Source organism: Pelodiscus sinensis, chromosome 18 (assembly GCF_049634645.1).
Source record: "Pelodiscus sinensis isolate JC-2024 chromosome 18, ASM4963464v1, whole genome shotgun sequence".
Taxonomy (NCBI): Eukaryota; Metazoa; Chordata; order Testudines; family Trionychidae; genus Pelodiscus; species Pelodiscus sinensis.
Genome location: NC_134728.1, coordinates 24,991,986 through 25,004,821, shown reverse-complemented (window position 1 = coordinate 25,004,821; position 12,836 = coordinate 24,991,986). Strand labels below are relative to the sequence as shown.

Genomic DNA, 12,836 nt, shown 5'->3' with positions numbered 1-12,836 from the left:
TTTCCCTTCTCAGTTTGCCCATTTGCCCCTTGTCCATCGAACTCCAGGGCCCCCTGCCCTGAATCTCCTCAGAGCTGCTGTCCTGCTAGCCTAACACAAAGGTAGTCTCATGCTCATGTTCAGCCCAGAGGGATTCTTTGTTATGACCTCATCATCCTCCTAGAGCGTGGAAGAACACACCAGTGGGGAGCCGTGTGAATGTCACAATATGTGGGAGAAGCCCTGACAGGGAAGGTCTTCATGCACCAGCCCTAGAAGCTGCTGCATGTGCATGTGGCTTGCAGGGGGGGCTCTGCTGTGCTCGTCCCCAGATAGCTGGCATTAGGTATCCCTGTTTGGGGACCCAGTAATAGGTCCTGATCCAATTGTCCACTTTCTCAACTCCCTGGTCTTCCTTCAGCCCTGGCGGGTGAGGTGTGTGTGCCAGCACGATGACGTAGGAGGACACAGCCTTGTTCTGCAGCTGGAGGAGCAGAGCCAGCCTGGGAGCCAAGCCATGGGGCTGGCGTGAGCAGAGAAGGAGGCATCCCCCCTGCCAGACTGCCACTAGCCCTGAGCAGCACCTCGTTGACTGGCTGTCTATGTGACTGTGCAGAGGGAAAGGGGGCGCTTTCCCAGAGCCCATTTGGACTGGGGACCGCTTTCCTTCTCCCTTTCTCCCAGCCCTACAGGTGGGTTCCCCTCCAGCCTCTCACTTGCATGCCCCTCCCGGATGTGTGTGAGATAGCGGATCCCCAGCCAGGCCTCTCCCGCTAGAAGCGCCCCTCTGTGGAGGCGGCAGGAAGCGGAGACCCCCACCCAAGACGAGGTAACCGGCGGGGGGCGGAGGGAAAGGGCCTGGTCCCTTTAAGAAGCTGCTCGCTGGCTCCTCCGCTCTGCTTTGTTTTACACGAAGGCTGGGAGGGGGCGGGCTAAGGGAGAGAGGAGCGACCGTCGCCTCTGCGCGCTCGCCATATGGCACTGCCCTAGGGGGCACGTGAGCCCGCAGGGGCGGAAAACCCGCGGCCTGACAGCGCGCACCATTGATCCGCGCTCTGCCCCGCGGAAGCTCCATTCCCGGCTCTGCTGGCAAAGGGAGGGAGGAGGGGGCCTCCTTTTCCTAATGCACGTGCCGGGAGCAGGAGGGGCCGGAGTAATCCCCGCTGCGGCTGGCGCGGAAGAGCCCCGGAGGGTGAAAGAGGCAGGCTGCTGGCTGCTTCAGTCCTTTCTTCCCGAGCTCTCGGGAGAGCTGATCCGGCTCCGGCCGCGGCAGGGGGCGAGCCGCCAGCTGCGGGGGAAAGCGAGCTCGTGCGGGGGGGACGGACTGTAAGCGAGGGCCCCACAGCGCAAGGCAGCCCGAGGGTCCTTCCCCCGGGCGCGCTCTGCAAGCCGCGGGGCCGGGGAATGCTTCGTGCCCGCCCGCTTTCGCTTTGGAGCCCGCTCGGGAAGGAGAACAAATATGGTGCATGATTCGGAGCGGGAGAGGGGCGAGTTTCTGCGGCTCGGCGGAGTGCGAAGAGCCGGGAGCGGGGGACGGGAGCGGGTTGTGCGTTTGCCCTTCTAGCCTCCCCCCCAGTAAAACACCCTTCCCCCCGTAGGAAGGGAGAGCCCTGCCCCGCGGCGCCATGCACTGAAGCAGCGGCGGGGATTGTTTGCGCGCTGAGTCCCACCAGCGGGGAGCGTGGAGGGCGGCAGTTCCCTTTTGTTTGGAGATTTCGCCGCATTCGGGGAAGGAGGCGGCGGAGGGCGTCATGGCGTCTGCCTTTTCCAATGGTCCCGGCGTCCCGAGCGAAGCGGAGGTGGTGCACCTCTGCCGGAGCCTGGAAGTGGGCACCGTCATGACTTTGTTTTACTCCAAAAAATCCCAGCGGCCGGAGAGGAAAACTTTCCAGGTGAAGCTCGAAACGCGGCAGATCACTTGGAGCCGGGGCTCGGAGAAGGTCGAAGGGGCGAGTAAGTTGCCTGGATCCTTCTTCTCTTTAAACGGCTAACCCTGGCTGCGTCTCGTTCCTCTTTCGGAGCAGGGCTTAGGAGCCTGCGGGTGCCTGGCGCTTGGCATGGGCCGGAGGCGGGCTGCGTTCGGTGTAAGTGAGGCGCCCTGGGAACTAGATACAGCAGTGGAAGTTGTCCTAAAGAAATATCCATTTTAAAAAATGCCTGCTGTTCTCTCTCTCCTCCCCCCCCCCCCATTTACATTACTGATCTGAGAGTGGAATTGCAAGTGCATCTGTCTTGATTATCTGACAATCTGTTTTGGCCCTTCTTATTTTGCCTGTCTCCTGCCCCACCTCCTAAAATTGCAGCATAACGTAAGAGGAAAAATAGATTTCCTGTTTCCTCGGGATTTTAAAAAAAACTAAAAGTATTTTTATCCATTCTTGCTACTGTAATTTAATGTATCTAGGTTCTCATGGTCTTGAGTACCTGTGCATGCATGCGCGGGAGATGGGGGTGGGGGAGAGAAGAGAGAGAAATTACAGTGAAGTTTTTGTGTTTTACTTGCAAAAGCGAATGATCCAAAAACGGCTGAAGCCTTTGGAGAGTGATTGGATTTTTAACTCTTGCTCCACTTTTAGCAAGTTGTATTCCCTTGCCCATATATCCTACCATCTTTGATTTGTGTGTTGATTGAGTGGGAGCTGTGCTGCATGTAGATACAAACTCCTTTTATTATCCATGCCTGCTTAAGAGGACAGTAGTCTAGCCAGTTACATGGAAATTCTTGACTGTCTGCAGACCTAATTTTTATCTTAAAGCCATGAAGTAGTTGGTTGCTTTGTTTACTCTGGTATTTAAAGTTATGGACAGAGTTGGTAGGTCCAGCCCTGATTTTGATTACTGCAGTGAGGTCATACCTGAAGCAGTGGATGGCTGGAGAGATGGATTTCTGTGCCAGATACAGTTGAAAAATTAACATTGTGGGTAGTGACTCCTCTGCTGCTTTTCATTTTCCTGGAGCTTGATGATAATCTGCAAAACAAGAACGCTTATCTGCCAGATAAGCTATTAGTGCCTAATTTCTCTCACTTGCAGGTACATAAGCAGATGTTGACACAACTAACTGCGTGATGGATTGATATGTTGTAATCCTCTCATAAACTGTACTAGCTAAATTGTAAAATACTAATATGGCTAGTAGTCTGATATGCATTATTAGTAGGGACTGTCATTTGGTATCAAGTTGGTTCCCATAAAAATAGGATAGGCTGGGTCTAAAATCAGGGGTGCGTCCTTTTTGTATCTGTGTCCCTGCCATGTTTTTAGTACAAATTGAGCATCGACATTGATTTCTCAAGAAGAGCAGTTCTCTCCTGTCTCCTTCCTGAACCAGAGCTTGATCATTAATAGGATATCTGGTTTCTGCAGTCTGACACATTTCTGTCCATAAGCTAACCATCTGCTATTTGATCAGTTCGCATGGATCATAAGTAAATAGTGGTTTTAATAGTGTTTAGATACTATGGTGATGGGTGCTGTAGAAATTAGATAGCACTCTAGAAAGCTGGGTGATATTTAACTTTCATCTTGGTTAATGACTGCAGAGACTTAGGATAAGACTGAAGTCTGTGATTCTCTTGATATCTTTACTGACAGCACCTCTGTATCAGAGGGATAGCTAAGCTCTGTAAAAAATCTTTACAGAAGGCAATCCAATAAAATCTTCTGTTTTCACATGTAGCACCCGAGGCAGGAAAAACACTTGGGGTTTTTTTTCCATTCGCTTCCTTTGTGCATTTGACAACACATTGTGTATAGTGTGTCTCAGGGTTTCCGGCATATTCAGTTAGGTCCTGATCCTGCAAGCTGCTCTGTGTAGGCAGACTTACTTGTTGGACCTTTGTCAGTTTCCTTTGTTGTTTGATGTGGCTCTTCAACACAACAAGAAGAAAGAGAAAAGCATTGGAAATAGTGCACGTAAACCACAGAGAAGCAAGGGGCCTAGGTGTTTTGGTCCAACCTGAAAGTACTTCTAACTCCTCTCTTCTTTCCAGGTTGCTCAGGTCCCACAACCCCAGTGTGAGGCAAGTAAATATTATCCCTAATTTGCAAGGTCAGCAGGGACTGAAATACATAAAGGTGAAGTGATTTACACAAGATCTGGACTGTTTTACAAAGATTGTATGTGCATGTCTTGTGTTTATGCATTAAGCATCACAACTAACACATAAGAGTGGCCAATACCAGGTGCCCAAGGGGGAATGAACAGAACAGGTAATCATCAAGCGATCTCTTCTGTCACCCATTTCCAGCTTCTGACAAACAGAGGCTATGAACAACATTCCTGGCTAATAGTCATTGATGGACTTATCCTCCATTAATTTATAGAGCTCTTTTTTGACCCCTTTTATAGTCTTGGACTTCACAACATCCTCTGGCAAGTAGTTCCACAGATTGATTACATTATGTGAAGAAGTACTTCCTTTTGTTTGTTTTAAACCTGCTACCTATTAATTTCATTTGGGATCCCTTAGTTCTTGTGTTATGGGAAGGAGTAAATAACTCTTCTTTGTTCACTTTTTCCACTCCAGTCATGATGTTATAGACCTCTGCCTTCTCCCCCCCTTTTTTTTTTGCAGGCTGGAAAGTCCCAATCTTACTAATCTTTCCTCGTAGGACAGCCATACCCCTAATGATTTTTGTTGCCCTTTTATGAACTTTTTCCAATGCCAGGATATCTTTTTTGAGATGAAGCGACCACATCTGCTCTCAGTATTCAAGATGTGGGTGTGCCATGAATTTATATAGAGGCATTAAAATAGTCTCTGTCTTATTCTCTATCCCGTTCTTAATGATTCCTAATTATTTTTTTAAGTGCTGCACACTGAGTGGATGTTTTCAGAGAACTATCCACAATGATTGTAAGATCTTTCTCTCTTGAATGGTAATAACTAAGTTAGTCCCCATCATATTATATGTATAGTTGGGATTATGTTTGCCAGTATGCATTTATTTTGCATTTATCAACATTAAAATTCATCTGCCATTTTGTTGCCCACTTACCTAGCTTTATGAGATCCTTTTGAAGTGCTTCCGTCTGCTTTGAACTTAAGTATCTTAAGCAGTTTAGTTACATCTGCAAATTTTGCCACCTCACTGTTTACCCCTTTCTCCAGATCATTTATGAATATTTCAAATAGGATTGATCCCAGTATGAACCCCTGGGGGATACCACTCTCCATTTTGAAAACTGATCATTTATTTCCTTTGTTTTCTATCTTTTAGCCAGTTATCAATCATTGAGAGAACCTGCCCTCTTATCCCAGGTTAGCTGGCTTTGACCAGGTACCTTTTGAAAGGCTCTTCAGCAAAGGCTTTCTGGAAATCTAAATACAATGAGTCTGTACACAAGCCAGGACTAGAACCCAAGGCTATGCCTTAGACACTTGGGGTGGGGGTGGGGGTGGTGTAAAATCGCATTTAATCAGTTAACCGGTTAAATGTTGGGTTTAATGGGTTCACTGATTAAGTGGAATCCTGAGCCAAAACTGCTCTTGGCCCCACAGAGCCAGCTTCTGCCATGGTGCGGTGCAGAGCTGAAGCAGCCCTACACCTGCTGCAGGCCACAGGCACAGGGCTGCTCTTGTTACCTGGGAAGCATAACTGTTACCTGGGAAGCATCACCAGTTACCCTTTCATGTCCCTATTAGCCACTAGCTCCCCGTTCCTCCTCACAGAATATTGTGCTTCTGTCTTGATGCCTAAACTGAAGAGATTAGAAATATTTTGTATCGCCATGGGAGACTTGAGCAGAGCTGCTTTTCCTGCAGGGCCAAGGGAAGGCAAGTGGAGCCTGTTTGCTTTGTTAGGCTAACGTCTAATGAAAGGACAGGGGACTCGGCTGCTGGAGCCTTGTGGCCTCTCCTCACTGCAAGCTTCAGAGGCGTAGGTGAAATTGCATGTTAGCTCTGTAGCAGGGAGGGCAGCATTTTCCTATTTATTGGCAGTATAAAGAGAGCTGGGCAATAGGTATTTCCCCATCTTCCCTTCTCTGTCCTGTCCAACATCAGCTGCTGCCTGGCCTGGCCCCGCCATGCCTATTGTCACTCGAATGCTTTCAAGCTGTTGGTGCCGATTGGCCCATGATGCCTCCAGTTACACTTGTAAACAGGCACATCTGTGTTTTCTCCTGCACTGTCCAATATGCTTGGGGGGTGATTGCGGTACACATTGCAAAGTGCTCTCATTGTCCAGTCACATGCCACCTTAAAACGCCCCTTTGCCATGATGCCTACAGAACTCTTTGGCTACAGGTGTGCTGAGACCCACCTGTTCATAGAATCATAGAATAATAGGACTGGAAGGGACCTCGAGAGGTCATCGAGTCCAGCCCCCCGCTCTCAAGGCAGGACCAAGCTCCGTCTACACCATCCCTGACAGATGTCTATCTAACCTGTTCTTAAATATCTCCAGAGAGGGAGATTCCACCACCTCCCTTGGCAATTTATTCCAATATTTGACCACCCTGACAGTTAGGAATTTTTTCCTCATGTCCAATCTAAACCTCCCCTGCTGCACTTTAAGCCCATTACTCCTTGTCCTGTCCTCAGTAACCAAGAGGAACAAATTTTCTCCTTCCTCCTTGTGACACCCTTTTAGATATTTGAAAACCGCTATCATGTCCCCCCCTTAATCTTCTTTTTTCCAAACTAAACAAGCCCAGTTCATGAAGCCTGGCTTCATAGGTCATGTTCTCTAAACCTTTAATCATTCTTGTCGCTCTTCTGTGTACCCTTTCCAATTTCTCCACATCTTTCTTGAAATGTGGCGCCCAGAACTGGACACAGTACTCCAGCTGAGGCCTAACTAGTGCAGAGTAGAGCGGCAGAATGACTTCACGAGTTTTGCTTACAACACACCGGTTGATACAACCTAGAATCATATTTGCTTTTTTTGCAACAGCATCACACAGTGGACCACAAGTTGAATGAGAGTCAACAATGACCCCTAGATCCCTTTCCGCCATGCTCCTTCCTAGACAGTCGCTTCCCATCTTGTATGTATGGAACTGATTGTTCCTTCCTAAGTGGAGCACTTTGCATTTCTCTTTATTAAACCTCATCCTGTTTACCTCTGACCATTTCTCTAACTTGCTAAGAATATTTTGAATTATGTCCCTATCCTCCAAAGAAGTCGCAACCCCACCCAGTTTGGTATCATCTGCAAACTTAATAAGCGTACTCTCTATCCCAATATCTACATCATTGATGAAGATATTGAACAGTACGGGTCCCAAAACAGACCCTTGCGGAACTCCACTTGTTATCCCTTTCCAGCAGGATTTAGCACCGTTAACAACAACTCTCTGACTATGGTTATCCAGCCAATTATGCACCCACCTTATCGTGGCCCTATCTAAGTTATATTTGCCTAGTTTATCAATAAGAATATCATGCGAGACCATATCAAATGCCTTACTAAAGTCTAGGTATATGACATCCACCGCTTCTCCCTTATCCACAAGGCTCGTTATCCTATCAAAGAAAGCTATCAGATTAGTTTGGCATGACTTGTTCTTCACAAACCCATGCTGGCTATTCCCTATCACTTTGTTACCTTCCAAGTGTTTGCATATGATTTCCTTAATTACCTGCTCCATTATCTTCCCTGGAACAGACGTTAAACTGACTGGTCTGTAATTTCCTGGGTTGTTCTTATTCCTCTTTTTTATAGATGGGCACAATATTTGCCCTTTTCCAGTCTTCTGGAATCTCTCCTGTCTGCCATGATTTTTCAAAAATCATAGCTAAAGGCTCAGATACCTCCTCTATCATTATACTGACCGGTATTGGTTCATCATTTCTTAATCCCCATCCTCCCCCCCCCCCCCCCCCCAACTGTCTGCGTCCATCTGTTGTCTGTGTCTCATCTCACCCTTTGACTGTTAACTCTTTGAGGCAGTGACTGTCTGGGTTCGTTTTACTCTGGGTTTGTACCACTCCAGCACAGTGGAACGACCAGTGCTCCTGATGCAATACAAATAATAAATCTGGGGTAAGGTTGATTAATAGAGGTGGGGGAGGGTTGATTTAACTGCAACAATTAGAGTTGATGGTGGGATGTGACTTCCCACTTGAGAGAGAAGACTACAAAGGGTGGTATTTGGCGGAAACAGAATGAGCTTCCTGACGTGGCAGGCCAGGAGGCTACAGAGACAGTTCAGGTGACTGAAGCAACTGTAAAAGAGCCTGATGACGTCTTATTTCCATTGCCTCTTCCATCTGGTGCATCACAGAAGGATGCATAGACTCTGCAGATCCGGGGTGGCTGCACTCGCCACAGAAATGCAGCTTTCTCTGGGGTGGGCTATGCCAGCGTTTCTGTAGTGCACAGTTACAACAATTGAGGGACTTGTTGAGATAGCTTGGTGCTGGGGATCCTTACTTAATTTTAGGCTAGGGCAAAAGGGCGTCCTGTGTACAACTCCTGTTGAATGTAAAAACTATGACACTGTTTCTTATCTGTCGCAGCTGCATTTTTATTTCATTGCCTTGGTCTAGGTGATAGGTTTGTTTGTTTCAATCTGGAAAAACCATGACAGTGAGAATTTTCCCCCTTCTAATGACACGTTTTGTTTGCTTGTTTGTTTGTTTGTTTGTTTGTTTTCCCCAGAGTGGATAAGCACCTGCAGTTCCCATTTACATTTAGTGGCTTCTGAGGCACTTATACTTATGAACCTAAGTATGGAATTAGGTGCCTGCCTTCATAAACCCAAATGTGCAAAGCACGAGTTCCTTTCCCTGCAGACATCTGAGTTTTATGGATAAAGCAGGGGAACCCTAACCCTTTTCTCCTTTTCCTCCCCCAACCTCGTGAACCAAACTGGGGTGGATAATAGACAAATAACTTGTAGGAAAGTGGGGCATCTTAGCAGCCCTGGAAACTTAGCATGGGTGTGAGTGGTGCAGGCTGCCAGCTGTATTCTGCTGTTGCTCAGGTCCCAGTCTCTCTCACCATGCTGCTTTGCCAGGCTTTCCTGGGTGGCAGTTTTAGTGGCCGGCTCATCTTCCCAGCTGGCTCAGCAACTGACTTTAAAGTCATGGCTGCCAGGTAGGAGAGGGCCTTGTACCTATGGAGGAAGCAAGATCCTGACCATTGGTGGCCATTCATGAGTGTAACACTATTAGCTCCAGGGTCCTCCCCTAGTGCCAGCTGAGTAACGTTCTGCATCCCCAAGTTCCTCTTGTAGTTGTGTTTATCACTCTCCCTGAACTCATTAGTGTGGTCACATACTCTTAGTTTTGTTCCACCCCAGAGGTGGCTGCACTTCCCTCCTGATGGAAGTGCTTTTTTAGGGTCCAATCCCGTGAGGCACTGACCATACTACCTCACCTCTGCTTTTTAAATGAGTTAAGAGCCTGCTGGCTCTTAATACATTTAAAAAGCAGAAGTGCAGTGGGTGGGGGATCCCCATGCAAGTCTGCCGGCTCTTAATACATTTAAAAAGCAGAAGTGTGGCAGGGAGGGGACCCCATGCGATCCTGCTGACTCTTAATGCATTTAAAAGGCAGAGCTGCAGTGGGGTTAGCTCGCAGGGCCAGGCGCTAACCTCGCTGCAGCTCCCCTGTTTATTGACTAGTTGGCGGAAATTCTATCGACTAGTCGGTTAGTTGATTAAACTAAATTTAGCATTCCTAATGTGCAGGGCTCGCCGAGCTGCAGCGAGCCCAACTCACCAGCCACGCTGTCCAGTGATCTGCGCATGCACAGATCGCCCAAACCCGACTCTTCTGGGTTGCAGTCTATTCGCCACGGGCGAGTAGATTGCATTATTTGTCGAGCCCTGCTAATGTGAACGTTTGTAGTGAATGTACCCTGAATGACCTGGCTTTGAAATGCTGGCCTGCCTCTTTTCCTCTTTATGTTTTAGTAGCTTCTGTTTCACTTGGGATTTGTGCAGTAGATTTAATTTGTACATTCTTTTAACCCTAAACGGTTTCGAATCCCTGCGCCAGTCATCGGAGTGACCTCTTCACTGCTTTGTGCATTAACGTCTTCACCTGTAGAATGGGAAGAGGCTGGTGTGGTTACTGAGTAGCTCTGAAGTGCTTTGAGAACTGTAGAGTGAAGCACAGAGTATTACGAATGCCACGTACTTAGTGGTATTCTTCCTTAGCCTTCCCACAAATCCTCACTGGTACTTTCCAGATGTGAAATGGAGAGTGACTTGTCCTGCCTGAGTCTGTGGCAGGGATCAGACCGAATATGATAGAAAAATCTTGACCAAAGGGCTGTTCTCAAAGCTGCATGGAATTGATGAAATCTCCAGAAATCTGGTACCAAGGGCTTTATGTGTGGTTGAGGTGGTTCTTGGGACCCCAGAGAAGTATTCCAGTCCATGCAGATCGCTGCAGTCCATTGCTAGCTCTGTGTGAAACTGATGGTGTGACAGCTTTGCAGAATGAAACAAACCATCGGGCAGGGAAGCATGGCGAGGAGGGGAAATCCTTTGTGCAGCAGTTGCCAATAAAAGAGACATTGATTCTTTTCTCTACACCAGGGTGAAACTGTATCAAACCACATAAAATGGAATTTTAAAACGATCTCTGCTTTGGCTGCATATGGGTGGTGTTCCCAGCTGTGCTTCTTTTTGCTACAGTCCTGTCTGTCCGTGCTAGGGATGTGAAGGACTAGTCTTTCTAGCAGAAAGAGGCAGCAAAGGGGTGAAAGCAGATGGGGGACTTCAAAGAGGCAGTGCTGCTTGGAGCCTGGGGCTAGACCCCGGGCCCCACACAGCGCTGACATTTTGAAATGCCGCATGCAGCCCGTGGCTAGCTGGGGTGTCCCCAGGCTGAACGTGGCATTTCAAAGCAGCAGCGCTGCATGGAGCCTGGGATCAGCTGGAGACTCCCTTGCTGACCCTGGGTTCCACGCTGCGCTGCCACTTTGAAATGCCATGGGGAGCCCGACACCAGGCTCTCCACGGCATTTCAAAGCAGCAGCGCCACACTGAGCCTGAGGTCAGCTGACTCTGGGCACCAGGCAGCGTTTTCGCCTTTGAAATGTAGCACTTCAGAGGAGCAGGTGCCCTATTGAATAATCAAATAGTCGATGCAAAATGCATCAACTATTCGATTAGCCAGGTAGTCGATATTTACCATCCCTAGTCCATGCTAAGCAGGACCTGGATAGGTCAGCTGCCACTAGTGCCATCTTTCAGCTGAGATGGAAAACTTGAGATCCTGACCCCTTGTGGTTGTCAAAGAGCCCATGTAAGAACAGATTTGCTGTTAATGTGCTGGATTTCGAGTTGCCATTGGCTACACTGGTGGACTTTCCTGTGGCATTCTTCTGTCTCTCTGGCTTTGTGGGGCTGCCGCATGAGGTGCTGTCTTTTGCCCCTCCTCTGCAAGCCCCCTCTGGTGACTCTCAGTGCTGTGCATGGTGATTTGCTGTCGGCCACATGGGATTTTTTTTCCAAGTACACTGAAAGTATTTGTAGCAACGTGGGCCACAGATGATCAATATGAGCACGTAACTGGATCTCTCTGTGGCAGAGCAAGACATCACTATGGCTAAAACTGGGGCATTATAAATCCTGGTGACCGTCTCATCCGGCCCATAAAGCATTGCTGAAGGGCGGCAGGAAACCTGCCTGCCAGATGAACATTCGGATACGTGGCTAATGCTGTTCCCCAGACTGTGTGGTGGTGAACTCAGGATGCAGGGTAGCCCGTCAGTCCAAGGGAGCAGCACAAGCCATCTCCTTGCACAAGTCTGGTTTAATTACAGGTCACCTAAAAGCTGCACTGAAGACCTCGGGGTTTACAATAAAGTGCTTGCTCGTGACAGCAGTGTTGCTGGTAGGGCACAGACTTAGTGCACTTGTCACTTATTTTAGCTCTGTAGAAAATCAGGCAGGACCTGTTGCAAAGGCCAAATTGAGGCCTTTTCTCATGTGTTAGAAAAGGTGCCTGGCTGTCATTCTGCTGCGCCAGCTTGTCAATGTGTTGACCATGCCCCAGAATCTGAAGAGAAGCAGCATACTGAGACCGAGAGGCAGTTTAATATCTAATGCCCCCTTAATCTAGGAACTGTATCCTATGATGCGTGCAAGCGGAGTCGAAGATCTCCTAGGGTTTTCCTCTGTTGCTTCCCTGACTCTGTTCCATGGACTGGTTTCCCACAGTCACATTGGCAAGCTGAGCAGAAGCATTGTGCGGAGGAGCTATGCAGGATAGAGATTCTGGGAGATGTACAGCGGGATTGGCCATTCTTTTAAAAAAAAAAAAAAAAAAGGTGAAAGGGGCAGCTCAATTTTCCATCAAAATTTTTTTTTTCCTGCTGGAAAATTGGGTTTTTGATTAAACTGTTTTTTCTGAGACCAGCATCTGTTTTGTGCAGAAAGCTTCCAGTTTTTGCTGCAAACATTCTTTACTTTGACCAAAAATTAGCAACTGTTGGCCAGTTCTAAGTGGGATCTCAGTCGTCTTTATTGGCGCATTGCTGTGAAGCTGGTGGCTGAACTACATCTGTCTGTCTCCTGTCCCTTCTTCTAGCCTTCCACGTGGTTCTAGAGATTTGGAGTGCCAATTGTGCAGCATTTTGTCTAGTGATAGCACATACTGTTCATCAAAACCAGGGGAGGAACGAACTGATCAGTCCACATTGCGGAGGTGGCTTTGCAAAGAGAGATCCACCCCTAAAAAAGTCACAGGGTCAGATTCCCAGCTCATGTAAACTGGTATAGCTCTGCTGAAGTCAATGGAGCTATGCGAAGAATGTGGCCCATTGTCTTAATAAACAGTCTTATTTGTGAACGAGAAAAGTCTGCAGTGGGTATAAATTGCCTCTCAACCATCATATCTGCTTAATTTGTGGTTGGGTGACCTTCAGAGTAGATAGGAATGAGTCTTGCA

General features: G+C 47.9%; 1 protein-coding gene across 7 annotated transcripts in view; it reads left to right on the top strand.

The window, feature by feature from the left end:
- Positions 1-653: 653 nt before the first annotated feature.
- The window catches only part of PLCG1 (phospholipase C gamma 1), a 101,118-nt gene continuing 88,935 nt past the window's right edge, over positions 654-12,836 (top strand). For 5 of the 7 annotated variants that reach the window (XM_075901324.1, XM_075901323.1, XM_075901321.1 and 2 more), the window contains exon 1: positions 1,187-1,932. In XM_075901324.1, coding sequence (XP_075757439.1) covers positions 1,731-1,932 — 202 coding nt within the window. In that variant the 5' untranslated portion in view covers positions 1,187-1,730. The other 2 variants (XM_075901320.1, XM_075901319.1) reach the window with 2 other exon arrangements.